The sequence below is a fragment of the Amblyomma maculatum genome, chromosome 9 (genome assembly GCF_055883805.1).
Source record: "Amblyomma maculatum isolate TAMU_Amacu chromosome 9, ASM5588380v1, whole genome shotgun sequence".
Taxonomy (NCBI): Eukaryota; Metazoa; Arthropoda; class Arachnida; order Ixodida; family Ixodidae; genus Amblyomma; species Amblyomma maculatum.
Window position 1 is genome coordinate 72,141,434 of NC_139352.1, and position 24,341 is coordinate 72,165,774.

Sequence of the window (24,341 nt, forward strand, 5' to 3'; positions counted from 1 at the left end):
CTCACGGCGAAGATGATCTGAAGCTGAAACCAGAATTGAATTGTGCTCATCAACTGCGACACAAGCGTGCAGCACAACCGTCCAACATCTATATGCAACGGTTACTACTAACCAGCACAGACTAAACAAAAACAAGCAGGCAGTCAATAAATATGACGCGGAATTTCTGCGTCAGCAGTGTTATCCGTGTTAACAATAACGTCCACTCTTCTCATTTCCTCCTCCGCATCCAGCCTCGGTTCTTGACGGCGCGGTGGCTCTCACCTCTGACGATAGCTTTAGTTTCTGGCGCTCTCGCATAGGGCTACCAATGATCTGCGGCTTCTTCCTTCTCGTTCCTCCTCGCAATTCTTCGTTCACTCTAAGAAGCCTCTCCAAAATGAACGGCGATTCAGTAGAATGCCTACAATGCCGACGCAGTACAAGGATTCCATACTCACGAGTGAAGTGGCTGCAGCCTTCGGCATTGCTGCGGTCGAGGTCAGCAGGGTCATTGACCTCCAGGATGTGCTTGTCTTGGAGGCGGCAGGCGGGCTTGCCCTTGCGCGACAGGAGGCAGAAGTCGAACGCCTTGCAGACGAAGTCCTTCTCCTTGAGACACATGGCGGCGCACTCGGAAGACATGCTTACGTTCACGTACTTTCTCGCTCCTATAGAGAAGCAGATCCCTGGAAGCTCCTCGAAGGAGCTCTCATAGGTCTCTGGGGATCCAAACAAACGACGCAATGTTTAGGGTAAGGTGTATAAATCGTTAAACTGACTAACAGCCGCACTTGGCGCCCTTGGTATGTACGATGCCGCATATCGCTTCTCATATTCCTGCCATGATGTCATTACTGTGTCATAATGCACAGCGCTTGAATCACCGCATGCGAGTTTATGGAAGCTCTTTCGCGCCTTCCGTATCAAGGTATGATGCCATGACGTCGGTATGACGTAGACACCTGTGTGTATGGTCACTATTGGCACACGGAATACTGAATATAATTTCGAGCGAATACGCTGTTCACATCACGTCTACTCCTCCATCACAGTTTTCGCAATAGAATTAAGCTCATCGCCAAACAAATGTGTGAACCTCCTCGCATGTGCGCATTTCCTGCCCACCTCCTCTCTTGACACCGTTCATCAGTTAATGCTAACGCCATCGCTGCGGCCCATGCCGCTCTTTCTCAGGCGCTCGCTCCACCTGCACCTCGCCGGGTCTCCAAAGCCAGCTCCCACATTGCCCCATACCTTCCTTGAGCTGAAGGCATTGGTTCATAATTTTCCCCATCAAAACTAAGGGAGGTAGGCAGGACGTGACAGCACATGTAGGGAAGATATTGTTTTTTTTTGCTCTAACGGTAAATCTGAGAAAGTAAATAGAAACATTTGAGTGGGTGGAAGGAAGACTACGTTGTTGGGTTTACTGAGGTATAAAGTTAAAGTTAAATTGGTTCACAGGAAGGGAAAGGCGCAGTAACTGTCACACTTGCTCTGTGGACACCCGAACCGCGCCGTAAGGGAAGGGAGGAAGGCGGGAATGAAAGTGGAAAGAGAGAAAGAGGAGCCGTAGTGGAGGGCTACGGAGTAATTTCGACCACCTGGGGATCTGAGGTATGGCAGTCACAGTTTACGTGCGGTAGATGCTATTGAAAGTCAAGGAAAAATGTTTCGCTGCAGCAGACTGAACATGACGGAGAAAACTTGAGTGAAAAATCAAGATGTGAAGAAGGACCAAAAGGGGAAAAAAAAGGATAAGTAGAACGAACAAGGAAGGCAAGAAGAGGGCGAGGAGAAAGTGGGAATTATAGGGCATTTCTAAAATTGTGTTCTGGTTCTGAACTCGGGGCTGTCTCAAGACGAGTGCATAGATGTAGAAGTCGGGAGGAGGTAGTCGTGAAGGGCGAAATGACGCTGGTCGATGTAGCGTAAGATGTGAAGGGAGAAGACATAAATTTGTGTGGGTAGGAAAAGAAAACATTACCCGGTGAATGTAGGAGAAGAGAAACAGGGAAAACGAGGACCTGAAGTAAGAAGGAAAAAAGAAACAGAAGAAAGAGGAGAAGGAGAAGAAAAGCCACTCTGGAACGTCATCATTTGTACAGTGCACGACACAGCTGTACCACTCACTAGAGAAAACGGAGCAGTCCGGCAGGAGTTCCATGTCCTCGGACATGGGCCACCTGCTCTCTGTACTGATTATACACTGCTTGCTGACGAGACAGGAGGAGAAGGCGAAGCAGTCTTCCCGGTCACGACAGATGTCGGCACAGTCCTCCAGTGCGAACGAACCCACGTTCAGGGCGTAGAGAGTGTTCGGCTTTAGGCGCGTGCCCAGTGCGCTGTCGGTGAAGTCCTTCGGGACACTACCGCCTGCAACGGAACAGCAGCAGGGAAAGAGAATGTGCGGTTTCAAGTAATTTTGAAGGCTTGTGAACAATTTCGCAAATTGCGTGCAAGACATGACCAGTATTTGCCTAGCATTATGAAAAGTTTGTTTCCTTGAAGCACACATTTAATTTTTAGGTGTAATAAAGGAAGGTAGAAATGACTCAGACCTGGGCTGAAATAAATAAAGAGAAGAACGCTTCGAGAAAATTTGTAACCGTGAGTGCTGAAGTTGTGAGGTCATGCTCTCACTTTCCGAGATCACGGAATTATGCGAACGACGAAAAATGGCTGGCTTTTAGGTTTATCAAAGCGATAGCAGCTAACCGCAGTACACTACACGAAACCGAATAGTTTTGCTCACCCAGCTGATGGTTGCGCCTAAGATCAGAGTTCTTCTCCCCGAACATGTCACGAAGACCGCCTGTGGAGAACTCGAAGCTTTCGGCAGCGAGAGTAGCGAGCTGAAATGAGGTAAATCCCTTAAAACTCTACAGAACGTAAGCGCGAGCAGAGGCAATCAATCATATAACATAACAGCATAGCATTATGCACCTTACATAGGATAACACCAAAGAAATGCACTTGAATTGAAGGCATATCAGAGAGGATTGTAAAAATTAAGAGATTAGTTTCTGCGACGAAGTGCGGACGCTGAAGCCCTTAAGGCGAACAACACACCTACAGGGAATATAAGGAGTTAATAGAGAGTTACTGCGATCCGCGATCCGCTACCGTGATCCGCCACCGCGCATTCCACTGCGCATGCCTAGATCCCCTTGACGCCGATAGATGGCGCCACATACTGGATGTCAGCACATAGACCTGCCGCGTCGGGACCAGTCAACTTGTGCGCCCCGCCCACGTACGGTAGCGTCACGGTGGCGGATCGCGGATCCCGGTAAGCTAAATCTGATAGAGAGATTTAGCTTACCGCGATCCGCCACCGTGACCCACTACCGTACGTGGGCGGGGAGCACAAGCTGATTGGTCCTGACGCGGCAGGTCTCTGTGCCGACATCCAGTATGTAGCGCCATCTATCGGCGTCAAGGGGATCTATGCATGCGCAGTGGAATGCGCGGTGGCGGATCACGGTAAGCTAAAACTCTCTAGTATTCCACAATACTCTTGCTTCATGGTTTATGTCTCGCACCTTTAGTTCCGACTTTCTACACATCTACACGGCCTACAGTGACGCCGAGGCGTACCTAGTGAACTTAATATATTCGGCGATCATAAATATCTATCTTCACTCTCTCCCTGCTTTTCCCTTTCCTTCTCTCTTCGTGTGCAGTAGCAGGTCGGCGACGTGTCACTCCTAGCCTTCTTCACCACTCCTCACTTTAAGAGATTTAATTCGATCTCCTTCCCCAGAATCTTAGACGCACGGCTAAGACCAACCCTTGATATGTAGAAATTTCAATGAACTACCTTCCTCATCCTCCCATATTTTATAGAATCAGCCAGAAAAAAAAGACATATGTAAAAATAAGAACAGTATTTTCTGCCTTCGTAATTGCGTGGCTAGCTCTATCCACAGATTTGAAATAGTAGTTGATGTCATTTAAACATATCACGCAGACAGTGAAATGACGCTAAGTAATAAAAAAAAAAACTAACCATAAAACATTCTTCCCTCCCGACGCTGCTACTATCCGAAATGATTTGACTTTGCTTCCTTCAAATTGCTAAGTTACTTGGGGGTGAACGTACCGTCCAGCCCCCGTCGAGGTGCTCGACGACAAACTTGAACTCGTTTGCTTGTACTGCATCTTCAAGATCTTCAATGGCATCACGGCTCAGAACGATGTTCCTGCTTTTAGATTCCTCTGTTTCTGAAACAACATAAAGAGGCCGACCGTATTATTAGGCTGCTCAACTAAAGAACAAAATTCTCCTGGCCGAGATATAAACGTTAGTTTCGGCCTTGCAATTAAGGGATGGCTTGAAATATATTTTCTGGCCTAATTTAGTATCATTGCACAGAATGAAAATATCTACGAAAATAAAGCAATAAAACTTAGGCACGTAATCTATGCTTAGTTCCTGAACAAGAGTGCCTAATTCCACCTTTTTCCTCTTCGTACCCTCTTCGTGCTTTCTTCATTGGGGGCCGCATTGGACATGGTAATTTTTGTACTAACTAACTAACTAACTAACTAACTAACTAACTAACTAACTAACTAACTAACTAACTAACCAACTACCTAACTAACTAACTAACTAACTAACTAACTAACTAACTAACTAACTAACTAACTAACTAACTAACTAACTAACTAACTAACTAACTAACTAACTAACTACCTAACTAACTAACTAACTAACTAACTAACTAACTAACTAACTAACTAACTAACTAACTAACTAACTAACTAACTAACTAACTAACTAACTAACTAACTAACTAACTAACTACCTAACTAACTAACTAACTAACTAACTAACTAACTAACTAACTAACTAACTAACTAACTAACTAACTAACTAACTAACTAACTAACTAACTAACTAACTAACTAACTAACTAACTAACTAACTAACTAACTAACTAACTAACTAACTAACTAACTAACTAACTAACTAACTAACTAACTAACTAACTAACTAACTAACTAACTAACTAACTAACTAACTAACTAACTAACTAACTAACTAACTAACTAACTAACTAACTAACTAGCTAGCTAGCTAGCTAGCTAAACTGATCAACCTACGTAAACTGACTATAAAATTGGTCAATAAATAGTCGCTTGCGGGGCTTTTTTCTAGCAACTCTTCTGATACAAGCACGTGTATCATATAGTACTGTATGGCTCCATGAATTCCTCGAAGCATTGAGAAAAAAAAAAAAAAACAACGAAATCCATATGCGAAGCAGCTCAGACGAAAGCATTTCATTTAAAAGCTTACAACGACTGCTGTACCGCCTCTGGCTCGTTTAGTGGACGGAACATTCACGTTAATATGAGTGAAATGTGGCACGACATACGAACAGTGACACCTGGCATGCAATGTTTGGCTTTATCCGATAATTAGCAGGTCGAGCAAGCCAAAATTGTGAAACACTCTTGCCTTTGTTAACGCCTACTCATTTGTGAGTAACAATTCCGAAGCGTGATGAGACACAAGTGCCGGACAAGGCAGCCTTAACATAAATACTTGTTTATGTAATCACTTCATGAACCTGGTGCAACGACTTCTACGAGTGCGAAAGCAAAATAACCAATGGTCTTTAAAGGTAACAGAGTGGATCCCAAGAGAAGGCAAGCGTACCAGAGGACGGAAGAATGTTAGGTTGACGGATGAGATTACGAAGTTTGTGGGGATTAGGTTGATTAGCTGAAACAGGACTGGGTCAGTTAGAGGGATGTGAGAGCTGCCTTTCAGTTTAGAGTTGGTGTAGTGAGCAGGTGATTGCGGTGGTGATTATATATGATGACGATGATGATGATGGTGGTGGTATATGTGTCACAGCTCCTGAATTTTAACTAAAATATTGGTAAGATAGAGTAACACTGCTGGTGAGAAGGCCGCAGCTCGCACATGAACAGAATGGTCGAAGATCGTTGGGAAGCGCCCTCGTACTGGATTGGAAGTAGCAAGGCCGGCAATGATGATATTGGAGATGGCGTTGAACCAGTTGAGGTATGACGGAAGTGGAGCTGTTTGAAATGTATTCTTGATTGCCCCGCCGGGGTGGCGCAGTGGTTGCGGCGCTCGACTACTGTTCCCAAGGATGTGGGATCGAATCCTGGCCTCGGCGGCCGCTTTTCGATGGAGGTGGAAAGCAAGGCGCCCGTGTGCTGTGCGATGGCAGTGCATGTTAAAGAACCCCAGGTGGTCGAAACTTTCGGAGTCCTCCACTACGACGTCTTTCATAGCCTGAGTCGCTTTGGAGCGATAAACCCCACGAACCAAACAAACCAACCCATTCTTGATCGAACGTGTTCGGTCCACATGATCTATTTTGGGACGCGGTGTTGAACACGAATGTCCGAGACGAGTGTGCTCTAGCCCGGCTTACAAAAGCTAAGCGCTCAACGGGTGCTTTGAATGCTGCATTACACAGCTAAACATTGAGTTGGAGGCTTTTGGGGGGTACCCGCATCGCAATGTTTGCGCGAGTACGGACAGAAAATGAAAGGTGCGTTGTATACAAACACGTAGAAGGTAAAACGGAATTGCTTAATGGTAAGAGAGGGTTACTCACTAACGAAGGTGTTGCATTCCACGGAAGTTTCAAGAACGCCGGATGCGCTGATATCTTTGGACGTTGTCGCACAGAAAGATCCACAGTGAGAAACAGCTCTGAAAAACACCATGAATACAAAAAAGCAGGCACATAACTTAGTCAACCGCCAAGTGTTCCGGAAAATATTTGCTAATCAGGCATAGCACTCAACGAAATGACGGTTACTGGCCAAATAGGAAGTAAAATTTTATTATTTGATGATCCAAGAGCCTTTCGTCACTTTAGCATGTAGCGCGTGATGTAATGATGACGGGTATGATCTGATCTGTCCTACTGGCAAAGTTAGCGGCTCTGTACTATCAAGGATTCTAGTACCAGGTTTATTGACATGCTTTTTTCTGTGACACTTATCTTTATTGCTGTCGAAGCTATCATTCGTCTTGTAAACTTGGTCTAGTTGTACCGAGTTTACGGAGTAAATGTGCCCCTTAATGTCAAGTTGGGGCTTTCAACAAATATGCCCTGCTGAGCGCATCGACACAGGCATATGATTGGCCTTTGTACCCAAATATTGCGCTGAGCTTGTTGTCGATCGCACTTACTTTCTCATATCAGGGCTATCTTGGGTAATTTTTTTTGCAATTAAGTCGGTTAGCATTACTTCCGATCTTAAAAGATTATGAGTTAGGCCGCCCAATGTCTTAACTGAAAGTTATATTATTTTATTAAATTCTTATAATTAACTTATAATTTTATAATCAACTTATAATTTTTATGATCACTGCTATCAACTAAGAGTTTTTCGTCAGCTGGTAGAATTACTGCCCATTTGAGGGAGCGGTCCCGAGTTTCAGCGACTGACATGGCGAATTTCACTACAGAAGTATATAACGGAACGAAAAGGTGCATTCTGGGAATTATTGGCTAGATTTTTGCGGCAGCACTCTTGCAGCCACTCCGCGCTCACCTTATTAATAACAAATACCGTCAAAGCTTTTATAAGCATGCGTTGCATATACACATCGCATACAGCATGAGCACGATATACACATGACAGAGCAGGTAAGAGAACACGATTTCAGTTATAAGCAGGATGTTTTGGCTTCTATGAGCAGTCTATATGAACGCCCCTCAGCAGTAGTTTCGTGTTTCGCTTGCGTATCTGCTATTTTCGTTTCGTTCGACTCACAAACATCATCCCAGCTTGGCATACCGCTCTTCGTGTCCGTTTTGCGGTGCGTGTGCTGTTGAATTTCGCGGACCTTTCCGTACCTGCATTCTTTGTAGTGTTTCGAGGAGCAGACTTTGAGGCATTCTTCGTACGTGACGACGCCTTCCGACCATTGCGGCTCCATTATCTTCTTGTTTGGTACCTCTTTGTAGTCAGCTGCTCAACAACACCAACCAAAAACAAAAATAACGTGAGTCTGAGCAAACAATTGCCACGCACTGAGGTTAGAAGAGAGGAAAACAAGGCAGGCAGATCATCCCGATTTGCGTGTGCCAACGCCACCTTTATTTCAACGCGAGCCCCCTGTCCCTTCACACTATTTCTCTCTCCCATTTTCCAGCTATTGTGATTCCTGAGCAAGTGCAGGGAGAGCTAGGAATCCACAACTAGCGAACATAGTACGGCAAACGGGCGAAGAGTCCTCCACTACGGCGTCTCGCATAGCCTGAGTCGCTTTGGGACGTTAAACCCTACAAACCAAACCGAATAAAACCAAACTAAACTTTGACCTTTCTTTCTATATGACACACTTCATAGAAAAGCAGTTGTTAACTATATCAACAGTTAAAGTTGTGACATAAGCCACTGCTTCCCGTAGTGATGCTATACTTTTCGGCGACCAAATGAACAGATGCGTGAAAAAAAGCCTCACTGCGAAGCGACTGAAATACAAAACTGTTCGCTAACCAGCACTGGGTACCTAAATGGGACTGTTTCTTTTGACGAACGGTAGCGAAGATCGCTGTCGAGATGGCAAATGTCAAATTCTTTGACGAACTTAGGGTTTAGAAGCGTTACACACCTGAGATTGCTGGGTGCTCCAGGATAAGGGCGGTCACGTAACACATGTTTTCAGTGAAGTCAACCTGCAAAGTCCAAGAGTGGTCACATTAGCTTTCGTCGTCTCAAGCTCATATCAATACTACGCCTTCGTACGGGGGATACTTCCAGAGCTGTAACCCCGTTTCAGTATGTCATCAATTCGCAATCAACTTTACAGCTCTGGCGGTCTTAGCAGAGCTTGCTGGTAAGAGCGTGTATTTGCAAAGAAATTGGCAAATGGCAAGCGTTGGGCAGAAAATCTGTTTAACCAAGAAATGGTGTCTTTCAAAGGGAGATTTCAGACAGGCACCTTACCGGGTGGCTTCAATCAGTGGGCAGTCCTGGATTTTGCGAACGTTATCAAGATAACGCTTCTAGCTGCGGTGGTTTCGGCAATAAATTTTCGGTTCTCTCAGTGCTGAAGTGTGTGGCTGCGCCAGATGCCGCGTACGTCTTACCTGTATATGTCCAGGCTGAGAAATACATACTGAAGAAACATTTTTTTTTTTTTCACTCCATAACCTGCTTTCTTCTCAACCATCCTTTCCCTCCACACTCCTTGACCTACTTTCTTCTCACCCACTTTCCTCCTCCCCAGCTTTTCTTCTTCGGAAGCAAAAGCATATATAAACCCCTGCCAGTGATGATCGCTTTGCCCAGACGAAGACAAGTCCACTTGTCGAAACGTTGGCTCGACCTGCGAACTGAGGCGTAGCCCCCCTAACCCTCGTTCAGTGCTCCTTCATACCGTGTAAACCATCTTCTTCCCCTCGTTCTACCTGGATCTTGTATAAGTGTAGGTAGTTCTTCATTTACGCGAGTCTGACGTGTTGGACCCTGCAAGTGTCTATGCCTGAAATCTAACCCAAGTTTACACCCAGATCAATAATGAACGCTTGTAAATACTATAGTAGTCTCTCACCGACTTGGCTACAGCATACGCAAGTATATGCCCCTTTACTGACACCTCCGGATACTTTCATTTCGGACCTTGCTATGTGGCATCACACGACGTTTCCGAACTCGCATACCAGTATATCCGGGATCCGGAGAGGCGACAACTTTGTTGCACGCTGAAGCTCGGCTAGAAACCTGCGCTTGATGTTGCCGCGATTCGCAGCCAGAAGAGCCAGGTTTTGGGTCACTGCAGCGGATAAGTGGCAGAACAAAGGAGTAGACATTAGAAGGATCTCTACCAGCTCATATAGCACACATATGGTTGAAGCCTTGACGTTGTTTCTCAAATGGAGCTTTCCCTCCAGTTCCGAGTGCCTTGGTAGTAGAGGGTGATGGCCAAAACAGCAATGCTTTAGATGATGTCATGCTAAAGATATAAGAACTCTGAAAACCGGATATTACCGCTCCCGTTGAGCGTGGGGGAATGCAAATAGTGATTCATCAAAAGCTAATTAATTTCAAATAAGCGGCATTTGCGAATTAGTGGAATATAATTAGTCTACATGAATAATGGAATCGATTATTTGTATGGTTATTCGCTGCTTGTGCGAATATTCATATGAAACTATACTACTCATTCAGATCAGGAAGAGCTGGCACAGCGAAGGAGGTGAAGCTGCAGTTATAAGGCAGTAATTACTTATTAACATCCACTGAAGTCGCACGGCTATGAAGTAGTTATAAGCAGATTTCACAAAAATGTTCTATGGTTGGAGGAAAATTTACTCTCGTCCGGAGATCGAACCCAGGGCTACAGCTTGTCTGGGACCACTACCCCTAAATATTGGACAACACTATCCCCATTTCAAACTGGACATCATTTCGCTCTCGCCTGGATATGTGCTAGACGTCTTGGTTAGCTCACTTAGTACAGCGGCTGTCCCGCACAGCCAGTGATCATGGGTTCGAACCCTGGACAAGGACGAAGTTTCCTCCAACTACGAAGATTTACTTTGTGGCCGTATGGCTATGCTGAGGTGGATGTTAATGGCTAATTACTCCCTTATCTCACATCTACTCTTTTGGAGATTTTCTTGAGCATTGGAACAAAGCTGCAGATGTCGAAAGACGCTGTGCAGATTTCCACTATCGGGTGCACATTACGAATTCAGCATATTAACTGTATAACATTCATGCTACGCGCACAGGAAAATTACTTTCGCTGCTGATGACGATAGCTAACAAGCTAGTGGGAAATCTCAGTTGATGAAAGGAAGAGAGCTTTAGCCATGGCTTCTGATAGCGGGCATGAAGGCAGAGTTTACGAAACACGGCTAAACTCTGTCGCGCAGTCAAATGTCGAAGGAAACAACTAATCAATATGAGAGCCACACGCGAGTTAATCGCAGCGCGGTGCTGAACTCTAGAAATATCAGAGTCTAAATAACTGTACAAACAGTACACCATGAATATAAATAAGGATGCAGTAGGAGCTCCTAAATTTAATTCCAAGGCACTCTGAATAATTCATAATAACCTTAATTTTGCAATACGAGCCGCGGCAAAGATGCAAGAACATGGAATACCCGGGAAGCCCAGCTGAACCCAAGTGAACTTGGAATCGTCTTCTTCGAAATAGCAGTTCTTCACGTTCAACTTGACGTTCAAGTCGCGCAGCTCAGTCGAGATGTCGTGGATGTTGCCGAAGAAGAAGAAGTACGGCTATTGGAAGAAATGTAAAAAAAATAAAATGATTGTATGATGATTTTGCATACGCGGACTTTCGGATGTGGGCGTGGCCATCGGGGTGGCGCGATTTGCCGTGTTTGTGCAGATAAGCTGGTACAGGTTTTCGTTATGAGTGATATGTAGCATCCATTTCCTAACTTCGATGCCTGAAGTGACTGACCGCTTGAAGCGCCCGCCAGCCGGCTGAAGCGGCGAAAAGGAACGTGGTGATTAACTCCGACGCAAAGCATAGCTGAGCCTTCTTGTTTAGGTCAATCATAAAACTATGGTCAGCTGCGTGTGGCTACTGAAACGCACTGCAGCGGGCTACTTACGCTACTGGTAAAATCACGCCGTTTTCAAAAGAGCGAGATTGTTTATTTTACCAGATGAAGACGGTTTCATTTAATATAAGAATGCAACTGCTACCAAGTTTACTATGAAGGGTGTTGCAGAATTAGACGCGCGCTGTAGAATGCTTCTCCCAGCTAAACCGCGGAATCCTTGCAGTTCAGATTTTGCACAGAAATCACATTTTGTCGCTAGTATTTTTTAATACTAAATTTGTTTGTGGTACTTGCCTGATTCGATTAGAAGAAGTAGAATATTCCCATCGCCTGCGGCGGCGGCGACGCCAGACGAACCGCTGCCCCAGCGATGGGACTGGTGGTGCCACCTCATGCTGCTAACAACAACTCTGTAGCAGGAAAAGAGGGGACGAGCGTTTCTGGCAGAAGGTTTGAGTTGTTAGCAGCATGAGGTGGCGCCACCAGTCCAATCGCTGGGGCAGCGGTTCGTCTGGCGTCGCCGCCGCCGCAGGCGATGGGAATATTTTGCTTCTTCTGATCGAATCAGGCAAGTACCACAAACAAATTTAGTATTAAAAAATACTAGCGACAAAATGTGATTTCTGTGCGAAATCTGAACTGCAAGGATTCCGCGGTTTAGCTGGGAGAAGCATTCTACAGCGCTCGTCTAATTGTGCAACACCTTCTATAAGGTTGCCCGTGTATAGTGCTACTATATTTCATTGATCGGTTCTATTTAATCGGGAGTCATACATTGACATCATTCGTCTAACTTCTCCCAGGCTGCATCACTCATACGCAGATGTGCATTTCACCGATCTCACAGCGCGTAAATTTAAGAAAACTTTAAAGCTTAAGTTCTATTACTTTCCATATCGAGAAGAAAACACATGTGGAAGTTTAACTGTTCTATACCTAGATACTGAGTGAGAGCTCGGAGCGTCATACCAGACTCGGGGGCAGCTGTCGCTGGGATAATTTGTCAACGCGTTATTAAAGACCTACTTGACAAGTTAAATTGAAATTTCCTGAATTTAAGGTTAACTTATCCTATTTGATGACCTTGCCGAAACCTGGCGTAATAGAGCTCCAGCTGTAAAAGGATGTCTAATATAATACAAATCACACTGATTTGCTAAGCACTATTGATCACCATTTTGATCGCATACGTTTAAATACCGGATATAATAATAATGCGGCTAAGAACTGAGAAGTTGCGGCGATAAAAGTGATTTGGGGTCTTGGATGTACTATAGCGTGCAGAACTTAACAAAGACTAAGCAAGGAATCATGTTTAGTTGAGACATAAGCTAACGTGAGCCCAATAGTTTGTTAATGTTGGGCTTTTTTTTTGCTTGGTTGTTATATTTGCAATAATTGCTTAATATATTTTCGTATTTAACACTGTTCATTCCTGCTGATTTTGCTGCTTTTTTAGGCACTATTATATGTATCTATACTTCTTCTTGTACCCCCCTTGCACAATGCCTCCCTGGAGGCCTGCAAGGTATTGTAAATAAATAAATAAATAAATAAATAAATAAATAAATAAATAAATAAATAAATAAATAAATAAATAAATAAATAAATAAATAAATAAATAAATAAATAAATAAATAAACTGATTGCTTAGGTAACACCAAATTAAGTGAATTTATGTCACAAAATGAGGGGAGAAAAAAAACGGGGGAAAGGACGGTCACGCTGCATTTTGCAAGATAGGTTTTGTGAGCGCTTATATTATGAAGCAATTTTATCTAGCCAGCTTATAAATGAATATAATTATAAAACATAGATTGGTGCAGTCGGGTAGATGATTAAGGTGTCTACTGAAATTGATTAAAAGTAGCGGTCAGTTGGCAAGAAAAGAAGACTTGCTCTCCACATTATGGCTGCAGCATGCCAACAATAAACTGTCAATTTGAATCAATAAAGAACGGCAATAAAGAAAGGAAGAAAATTACATGTGATGAATTGTGTGTTTTCGCATACCTCGTCCTTTCCGAGCACGTATGCATACATGCTCACGCGGATCGGTAGGTTCCTCTGGTTCACCGATGTGTCATATATCTCGTCTTCCTGCAAGAACAAGCGAACAAGGATGAAAGCGTCATGTCTTCTCCGCATCCGATATTTTAACGGATATTGCCGTAGTCTGTGCGGCAAGCTTGTACCTGCTTGTCATTTTCAGTAATCTTATAAGCACGTGCAATCCAGAATGCAGTTCTCCAAGTTACGCGAAAAGCGGATAAATTTTGGTTGGTCGGTTTTTGAGGTTTACGTCCCAAAGCCACTCGGTCTATGAGAGACGCCGTAGTGGAGGGCTCCGGAAGTTTCGATCACCTGGGGTTCATTAATGTGCAGTGACATCGCAAAGCACACGGGCGCCTTGCTTTGTCGCCTCCGTCGAAAAGCGGCCGCCGCGGCCGGGATTCGGTTCCGCATCCTTGGGCACAGATGTCGAGCACTCTAACCACTGCGCCACCGCGATGGAGCGAATAAATTTTAAATGCAATATTTAGCTCCCGCCACAATACATTCACCTCTGGGGCGATGCTTTTAAAATAACATGGTGTATGATCTACATAGCAATCTTTGCTTTACGTGTTTTGCATTATCAAGTAATCTGTCCTTAAATGTTGGTTCGTTGCCGTCTCGACGGGCAAAGCCAACCAGTTGATGACGTTAAGCGGCGGTCATTTTGGTGGCGAAACACGGAATTTAAAAGAATTTTTGCGCCGGGCTCCTTCATATAATTTAAAGACTGCTACGCGGTCTAAATATACTCGGAGCCACCCACTTTGTGTGGTAGCAAGGTCTGGGAAAAGGACACAACCAGTTGATGACGTCAAGCGGCGGCCATTGTGGTGGCGAAACACGAAATTTAAAAGAATTTTTAAATCCTTTGTCAACTAGGAATAGGTAAGCGCAGTAGCACGGGTTTTAAGGGTGTTTTCTGAAATTACTGAAGCAGAACATGAACCCGACAGGAGCGTATCGAGACAAGCGCCGGGCTGAGATTACATGGACTCGATCTTAGCAAGCCAGGACCTGTTAAGTAGCGCAGTACAGGAGCAACAAAGGCGGATTCCAAGCTTGCGTCACTTCACTGCTGTCTCAGAAGGACGAGAGCGCAAGCTCAAAACAGGCTCTTATTTTTATTGCGAAAACAATACTGCTAGCACCTCGAGCCTATGGCGTGTCGTGGCGCCTCCATACATGAACTTTGAAGTGACCGTGTGACGTCACGCCAGACCGAGAGACGGGGCCCCAGCTCGCGCCATCGGATAGTGGCGGTGATTCCTTACAGGAGCCGCAGCGGTGATGTCAGGCCATTTTCACGTGACCGTGTAACGTCATGCCAGACCGAGAGACGGGGCCCCAGCTCGCGCCATCGGATGGTGGCGGCGAGTCCATACACGGCGCTGTGTCGCAGCCGAAAGAGGGCGCTCGCTGCTTGTGACGTCACGCTAGGAGGATAAATGGGGCTGTGGCTCGGCTCCTCGCTGTAGTCTGGGCGCAGCCGCCGAACAAGGCGCAGCCAAGGGTATTGCTTTCGCAATCTTCCAGGCTTAACCAAGCCAAGCCTTCAGCCATTTTTTTCTTCTTCCTATCGCTAACAGGGCTCTTTCATTCGAAAACACTTACATGCATCTTGTCAAGCGGGTCAAGCTGAACCTGCCTGCCATCTACAATCAGGTTGGCTCAGCCTGACTCGATGGGTCATTTACCAACAGGCGGATTTTATTCCGACATACCTATCCGATCCGATATATGTAGTAAAGTTTGTGTAAACGCCCGGTATACTCACCACGAGAAAGTTGTAAGTTATCACGGCGTGCGTCAGGTGGGCGCCTCTGACGGGCATCGGTCCAGTCACCAGCTCGAATGTGTGCGTGGGCATACCTCGAACTTCATGCTGCTCAAACAACAGGAAGGAAGGTGCACGTAAAATGAAATGCATGAATGTGCTATTTTGAAATCTAAACGCCACTGCATCAATTCATGAGTATAGCTTGAAACCAAATCCGCCTTGCCCTACTATTAGCATTTTCTCTAGGTGAGAGTATTGTAAACCACATGGCAATAGTTTTCATATGATTTTGGCTTCTAAACGCAATATCAAAATACGCAGAAAGGAAGAAAATGCGGCGGCCATTTTGTATGCGGGACTTCGCTTACTATGACTGGACTGAAACTCGGCGGCTTGTGAAGAACTGAGTGCAGGGTTTATAGACCACGGTTTGCTCTAGGGCCCATCTGGTCCGATTATCTATAAGGGTTTTCGATAAACAAATCTTTTAATTGTGGAGCATCTTGGCGATAGCATTTTTTGGAAATGAAGATAATGCTACAATGGCGGAATGTCCAGAGCAGTGTCACTACGCTGTAGTTAATTTGGTCGCAGGGCGGTGCGCCTGACAGCCTTCGCGTCTGCTTGAGCTGATGACATCTTGACACCTCTTGTAATAAGACATCACAACTGAATTCGCTGTAATTAAGGACACCCTTTCTGCTTTAATTCTACAGTACCGGAAGCTGTAAGCGGTATATTAAGCAGGGCATATAGAACAAACTTTGCCAATATAACGCGTTTTTTTAAAAACAAACTAGTAACTGGAACCAGACACTATATTCTGCAAACGTAGAGAGACAAGAAGTGCTGCTTCGGCTCTGCAGCTTTCCTCTGTTGCAAAGAGAAGTCAACCACGCTTCCAACCATGCTTGGGACGCATTGTAACGTTATGAAGAGCATTTAAACCGCAGTTTGATCGCATTGATGTCATTCAAGTGGTTGATGATGAAGACTTGTTTTTACAAATTCGTCTCAAATTAATGTTCTTCGTCGATGAGTTGTTTTTGCACTTCAAGAAGCAGCATTAAACGCTATTCCAGGAAAGCTGGAAATGGACCTCGTAAGACGAAGAAACCTCTCTCCGTACTCACTATTCCTAGGTAGCTCGCGTTCTGGAGAGCCTCGTATGCCGGCAGTATCGTGTCGAGCATGTTGATCTCGCTCCTGTCCGGGAGCTGGATGGTGGGTATCACGTCCTTTCGGGCTTCTACCTTGCATCCAACCATACCGCTGCTGTCGACGTAGCTGTACACGTGGCCTGCGAGCATAGTATAGTATAGTATAGTATAGTATAGTATAGTATAGTATAGTATAGTATAGTATAGTATAGTATAGTATAGTATAGTATAGTATAGTATAGTATAGTATAGTATAGTATAGTATAGTATAGTATAGTATAGTATAGTATAGTATAGTATAGCATAGCATAGTATAGTATAGAATAGCATAGTATAGTATAGAATAGCATAGTATAATATAGTATAGTATAGGTTTGGTTTGTAGGGTTTGACGTCCTAATGCAACTCGGGCTATGAGAGACACCGTAGTGGAGGACTCCGGAAATTTCGACCACCTGGGGTTCTTCAGCGTGCACTGACATCGCACAACGCACGGGTGCCTTGCTTTTCGCCTCCATCGGAAAGGTGCCGCCGAGGCCGGGATTCAATCCCGCGTCCTTGGGAACAGTAGTCGAGCGTCGCAACCACTGCGCCACCCTGGCTTATAGTATAGTATAGTATAGTATAGTATAGTATAGTATAGTATAGTATAGTATAGTATAGTATAGTATAGTATAGTATAGTATAGTATAGTATAGTATAGTATAGTATAGTATAGCATTTATGTTTCGAGAGAAAGAATTAGGAAGGAATATCATTGGCTATAGCCTATCGACCCCTACACGACAATCAATTCTGCTTTGCCTTCACAATGTGAGTCTCCTAAGGGTCAATTCAAAACTCTGCGTAGTTGGCCCAGCCGACGTCGCTGATGTCAATGATGCTGAGAATAAGTGGTAAAAATAAATTTTTTGAGACTGATTTATAAGCAGCGCCATCTGCAACCGCATGCAGACCGCAGGGAGAGTGATACTTGTGTATGACGTTGCTGTTAATGGGAGCCCAGCCAAAAATGGCCTTTGTGGCAACTTGGAGACAGCGATAAAATCGGACGCGGTACTTTTAATGAAAGCTTTTACAATGATTTTAAACGTTTTCCACTGATGACTGGCACAAGTTGGAGGAAATGAAACAGCGCAGGAGGACGACGACACTACGGGACAAAGATTACTTTTGGCTGTTTAATTATGGGAATCGTGATCGCAGACTTTACACATGCAAGAATAGGAACGATGATATATAAGCAGGATCGCAACTGTCTGTGTTGCTCTCGCATGTGCAATTTTATAACACCTGCCCGTAAGCCCTTTGTGTCCGGGTAACTTCAAAACTGTGAGATTTCGGCGCGCTTTTTAATAAAGTGCGGGCGGCTTGCTATGTACCAGTGAAGTAGAAAACAAGCTATTTATATAGGAAGGCGGTTCGCAGTGGCGAACGGCGGCTATGCGTTTCGGCAGTATTCTAAAAATTCCAGGAGCACAGCGGAATCTGCACTGCAGAAATGCGAAAGATTGTGTTGCTGGTGCACATGATGCATCACTTTTTCTCTCATTGTCAACTAAATGAAGCAGTCGTTATCATTGCTAATGTCATCATTTTCATGATCACTAATTGCAGCGTCATTGTCATCGCTACTACCGTCCTTACGGTAGACAAGAATTGTGATTTGCGTTTCACGATCCCGAGCTTGACGCAGTTGATTTAAGCGCTCGGCTAGGAATCCAAGGGATGGCGGATCGATTCCCGGTAGAGACAGGATTTATTTTATTTATGGAGCTGGTTACGAGGGACAACGGCGACGCCGCGAAACGCAGGATGGGGCACCAAAGACCTGCGCTTTAAAGTGAACTCATAAGAGACTAAAGAGAACGCAAAAACCCTTAGAGGCAGATACCTTACATGTGCGACGTACCACTTTATGCCGAATTCCTTTAATGCCTCATCGTTGTAGACAGAAGGCTGTCAGAAGAGGTGTCACGCTTTCGAGAGTGAGAGTTAAAAGTAAATTAATAAAGCTTGTCTCCAGTGGGAATTGAGCCTCCATCCCTTGGATCCCTAGCCCCGCGCTTTACCAACTGCGCCACGCCCCGGATCGTTAAACGACCTTCATAATTCCCCTTGTTTACCGTGAGGTTGATAGCGCGATTCCGTGTGATAGATACTGTGCCTTTTTTTTTTTTTTGCTGTAAACGAATTATAAAACACCGGCGAACTTTGATGCGTTCAATCAAATGCTGGTTGTGTTCGACAAGGGGCGCGTGATGTCTTAGGGCCATTTTTTAAACCTACACCATCTACACTAGTGCAGCAAAAAACCATTGGAGGTATCGGAGATTTGCTACACTAGTGCAGCTGGTGTAAGTTAAAAAAAATGGCCCTACCATTACGACTCTGCGTCACGAGAGGCCATTACGTCACCAGGTTTATACGGGCTGGTGTGTATATATGGACCTGTCTGTAGGTGTCGCCATCTACCTTCCTCCGTTTTGGAGAGCTCCTTGACTGGGGATGGATATTTTCTGCGAGAAAGTCTGCAGTGCTGTAACCTCTCCGCGTACGTCGCCAGAGGACCGGGATAGGGGGGTGTGGAGGATGGAGTGGTCGAGTTCCAGGGAGGAGAGCTCGGGCAGCGGCATGGGTGCACTCGAAATTGATTGATTTATAGGAAGGGAAAGGCGCGGTAATGTCTCACTTGTTTTCTGTGGACACCTCAACCGCGCCGTAAGGGAAGGGAGGAAGGTGGCTAAGAAAGTGGAAAGAGAGAAAAAGGAACCGTAGTGGAGGGCTGCGGAGTAATTTCGACCACCTGGGGATCTTTAACGTGCGCTGACATCGCACAGCACACCCTCTTCGTTTCGCCTCCATCGAAACGCAGCCGCCGAGGTCGGGTCCGAACCCGGGTATTCCGGCACATTGGGCGAGCGTCTTACCACTGCACCATCCCGGCGGGGATTAGGGTCGGGAGGAAGGTGTGATTGAAAGTTGAGAGAAACAGGAGTCGGGTAGTGGAGAGCTACGGAGTAAGGGATCTTTAACGTACGCTGACAATGCACAGCATACGCACGCCTCTCAGATCGTCACATCGTGCATCGGAATTCCAGCATTCGATTGGGGCGATCGCTCGGTGGTCCCAGGTCATGCTACGAAGACGACGAAACATGCAGTGGCACGAGGCGGAGCGCTTGCGCCAGGCCCGCTTGCACGAGGCTCGCTGGCCATTTAGGCATATCTTATCTTAGTGTCAAAGATCCCCAGGTGGTCGAAATTACTCCGTAGCCCTCCACTAAGGCTCACCTTTCTCTCTTTCTGCCTTCCCTCCCACCTTCATCCCTTCCCTTACGGCGCGGTTCAGGTGCCCACAGAGAAAGTGTGACAGATACTACGCCTTTCCCTTCCTGTAAAACAATTTTTATTATTATCTTAGTGTCACCAGGTATTTCTTTTTCTGTTGTGTCGCCGTGTTTCATCGCTTGCCATGTTGGAAGAAATGAAACAGCGCAAGAGGACTGTGACACTACGGAGCAGAGATTACTTCCGGCTGTTTAATTATGAAAATCGTAATCGCATACTTTACGCATGCAAGGATAGAAATGATGATATATAAGCAGGGTCGTAACTCCTTGTATTGGTCCCGCATGCACAATTTTATAACACCTATTCATGAGTTCTTTGTGTTCAGGTAACTTCAAAACTGTGAGTTTTCTGTGCGCTTTTTAATATAGTGCGAGCAGCTTGCTATCTATCAGTGCAGTTTCTTATGCTACGTAGTATCATTTGGAGCGGACGGGGCGTTTTTTGCAGGCGGACCTATTTACGCCGCAAAATATTTTGTTACTGCTTATCCATGGGGCCAAATTGTTAGTATAAGGAAGAATTGTGGATTAAGGTGGGATCCGTGGGATCCTTGCAAAGCAGGTGTAACACAGATAGCCACAACACCTTGCCAATACGTCGATGCTATTGGTTAAAAGACGACATTTGAAGATAATTTGCCATTTTTATTTAGCTGTGTCGAATTACAGAGTTATACATGAATGACGAAAAAGTATCACAAACGGAAGACGAAGGATGTGGATAATTAAGCGCTACGTTGTCGCTTTGCGCTACGTTTTTCATCACGAACGTGAGTCCACTCGCTACGCTATCTGTGTTTGCCGTAGTAGATAAAAGGGTCATAGATGTGACAGTTTTCGCCAACCAGAAAATATAATACAAAAAATGTGGGCATAACATTGAAAAGAACACACGGTAATTCCTTTTTCTTTCCCTCGGATGACAGTATGTGTCATCTTTACGTCATTTCTCGCAGACATTTTGACTACCGCTTGCGATAAAGTTACTCACCGTTGCCGTAGTCGTAGATACGTTGCATGTTGACGATAGGAGAGCGGATAACTTTTCTTGCAGACTTCCAGTCGGCACCGAGCACACTTAGGATACTGTCTCTTTCGTCGCGAATAATCTGTGCGAAAAAGAAAACATGATTCGTCATACAGTTTCGTGATAACTTCGCCTCTAGAAATATTTCGAGACACAAACTTTGTCTTGAACATTTGAGTTCGAAGTTTACTTTGCGTTAACTCTACGAATATGGGGATCTGATAAAAGGTGGATATGTGAATCAGTTTGACAGTGCACGGGCCCCATCATAACGTACAGGGAGCGAATATGCAAGAGTAAGCACCTTCCATAAAAATAGTAATTAAAATATAACATTGAAAAACACCGTATGAGTCACAATAACCTATTACAGATTTCTCATACTAAACTCATACAAATTTCATTAATTCTCATATATTCTCATATGATGAATGAGTTTAGTATGAGAATTTGTATGAGGTTATTGTGACTCATAGTCGCAATAACCTCATGCAGATTTCTGATACTAAACTCATACAAATCTCGTTAATTCTCATATATTCTCATATGATGAATGAGTTTAGTATGAGAATTTGTATGAGGTTATTGTGACTCATAGTCACAATAACCTCATACAGATTTCTCATACTAAACTCATACAAATCTCGTTAATTCTCATATATTCTCATATGATGAATGAGTTTAGTATGAAAATTTGTATGAGGTTATTGTGACTCATAGTTGCAATAACCTCATGCAGATTTCTCATACTAAACTCATACAAATCTCGTTAATTCTCATATATTTTCATATGATGAATGAGTTTAGTATGAGAATTTGTATGAGGTTATTGTGACTCATAGGGTTTTTTCAATAGGAATATATACAGTCATGAACATAGCCTTTACGTTACATATGTTTCTGCTAATGTAGAGCTTTAACGTTATAAACACGAAAGACGAAAAAAAAAGACAATAAATCTTCACTATATAACACCGACACTACTTTAACGTTGCAAGTGCATCATGTCCCGACTTACTTCCAAGTGGGACAAATAATGGTCCTGTCCCAGCTCTGTGGGGTTGGTGAACGCCATTTCCACATGGAATTCAAGGTCCAGGTTGGAGAAATTAGGCGGGGCCGGAACATCTTTGGTCAAACGCTGACAACCTTTTCCCATCGGAATCTGAAATGCGCAAGACGGAACGGGAAATGACCAGTTTTCATGGGTACACCTTTCCAGTTTGCCGCTCTTTCTATTTTTTAGCCTCTCTCGAGAACAGCCAAGTTACTTCTTTTTTTTTTTTTAGTAGCTAAAGCGCGCTGCTAATTAGATTTTTTTTACTAATTTTTTGTTCGGTGATATTACAATATAACGTTATAAAAAGTCAGCCTCGCGTTTTCTTTTCTAATCGCTAGCTATGGTGCAATATTCAAGTTCCGACCTTCGAGCGCCCATGGAGTGGATATACATGCAGCTTTGACCCCCAAAGTTCTCGCCTGTGGATATTAACTCCCTTTCTCCTCCCTACCTCTTTATACTTGCAGATATACTGAGAAAAATTGTGCCCAATCTTATTGGCACTAACGATCCATTCTGCGACTTATTCTAGCTATTTTAATGATTAGCAAAAGCGGCATTTATTGCCAAGAAAATTTGTTTAGTATTTTCCCCCTGTTGGTTTAAATTCGTGGCGCCAAAATGAATGAAGACTCAGTTATCTTCATTGAAACATAACAGCAGTGTAGATGCCAGCCACAGGGTTCCTCGCCAGAAAAACCTACCTCGCGGAACCTGCTAGCAAAAGCTGCCAGTGGTGGCGACAACTGTGACTGGCTTTTTCGAACTTTTTCGGTTCATAACATCTTGATTTTCAGGGACAGTAACGTCTCTGTCGTTATGACAGCCCAAATTTAGTACCGATGTAGGCATCTGCGCATCATTGAAACTGTAGCCAAGTAGAGGTTCTGCTTCTGAAGCCACGAGGCTGAGACGTTGAGGTATTTGCTGGCTTCAGGTGGGGTTAACCTTGCGGGTTCTTCCGGCAGTTGCTTCACCGTAACACCACTTAAATAGCGGTTAGTGTCCACAAGTAGGTACATACGTACAATTGCACGTAATAGTTAATAATAACGACTGCTATCACCATCTGGTGTGTAGATCTGATCCCTGTAGGAAAACTAAAAGAAAGCGTTAAACCTCCTTTCTACAAGACCGGTTTCGGCATGGGCAGACAATGTACTGAAGGGGACTACGGGGTACTCCTGTTTTCTTGAGGAACACTGCGCATGAATGGTGTTTTCATCTACGCCGCACATCGGACCTTAAGTAGCGCGCTTTACGGCAAGGAGCCACAGCACAGATCCCGGAATACCTCTGCTCCCTTCCCCTCCCCCTTCCTTTTGTACCCTGAGTGAATCACTGGGTAATTTGTTCATTTTATCAAAAGAGAGCAGGATCCCACCTTGAATACGTCATCCTCGTCGTTGGGGTAAGGCTGCATCATCATGATGTCAATTGTCTGCGGAGCCGCCCTTATTCTTAGCGGCAGAGACTTCGAAGTGCCGTAGCCGGGATTTCCTTCGACGTCTGTAAAAGCGATTACCTTAATTGAGCTAAATGAGTGACACCTTGGAGCATGCTTATTAACGCGATCAGGCGTGCTCAATAGTAGGTACAAGACATGCTGGAATAATTTAGGGGGACATTTCAACTCCACGTGAAGGGTATGACGTGATAACGGGTCTCTGTAGTGGCCTTGGGTCGTCTTTGCATATCGATTAGCAGAGAAAATCATACAAGACAGAGAAGACCTCCGCTTCACCAAGTCGGAGAAACGTGGAGGGGAACGTGTCTGACTCCGACCCAAAGGTCATAGTTTTCGTTCACACTTAATTTCTCTATGTTCTTTTCCAGCATAATTTACTTCGCATTAATGTCACAGTGACTTCCGAGTCATGCTGTGACACTGTAACTACAACTAATCTAATGTTATAAACAATTAAAGTCCCACGTGACTTCAAGCTCTTTGAACCAATCATAGATTTTTCGCTACATTTACAACGACGAGTCTTCCCTGAAGGAGGCCCTTCACGTCATCGCGTCATAAACTAGGGTATTTCTTTTCTAGGGTATTTCCAAGTCATGCACGCTGCTTTATTGTTTATTTTGCTATGTGTATAGTGCAAGTTCCATAATTTATTGCTAGCACTGTAACTGTATTATTGCTCGCCTTCACATGTAATGTTGCTGTCGTCTGTACAAGTTGTTTGACCGTAAGCACTAACACTCGAGAGCACCGCAACAATTATCAATCAATCAATCAATCAATCGATCAATCAATCAATCAATCAATCAATCAATCAATCAATCAATCAATCAATCAATCAATCAATCAATCAATCAATCAATCAATCAATCAATCAATCAATCAATCAATCAATCAATCAATC

The 24,341-nt window shown here is 44.4% G+C and overlaps 1 protein-coding gene across 1 annotated transcript in view; it reads right to left on the reverse strand.

Moving 5' to 3' along the window:
• LOC146179387 (uncharacterized) overlaps nt 1-24,341 on the reverse strand; it is a 50,426-nt gene that overhangs the window by 6,808 nt on the left and 19,277 nt on the right. Inside the window, exons 7-21 of the mRNA XM_084579014.1 lie at nt 23,354-23,478; nt 21,928-22,074; nt 20,874-20,991; nt 16,503-16,669; nt 15,367-15,474; nt 13,548-13,634; nt 11,106-11,241; nt 9,654-9,766; nt 8,603-8,666; nt 7,842-7,956; nt 6,588-6,685; nt 4,088-4,209; nt 2,738-2,837; nt 2,116-2,358; nt 441-701 (exon numbers count right to left, since the gene is read on the reverse strand). Coding sequence (XP_084435140.1) covers nt 441-701; nt 2,116-2,358; nt 2,738-2,837; nt 4,088-4,209; nt 6,588-6,685; nt 7,842-7,956; nt 8,603-8,666; nt 9,654-9,766; nt 11,106-11,241; nt 13,548-13,634; nt 15,367-15,474; nt 16,503-16,669; nt 20,874-20,991; nt 21,928-22,074; nt 23,354-23,478 — 2,004 coding nt within the window. The remainder of the gene's footprint in view (nt 1-440; nt 702-2,115; nt 2,359-2,737; nt 2,838-4,087; nt 4,210-6,587; nt 6,686-7,841; nt 7,957-8,602; nt 8,667-9,653; nt 9,767-11,105; nt 11,242-13,547; nt 13,635-15,366; nt 15,475-16,502; nt 16,670-20,873; nt 20,992-21,927; nt 22,075-23,353; nt 23,479-24,341) is intronic.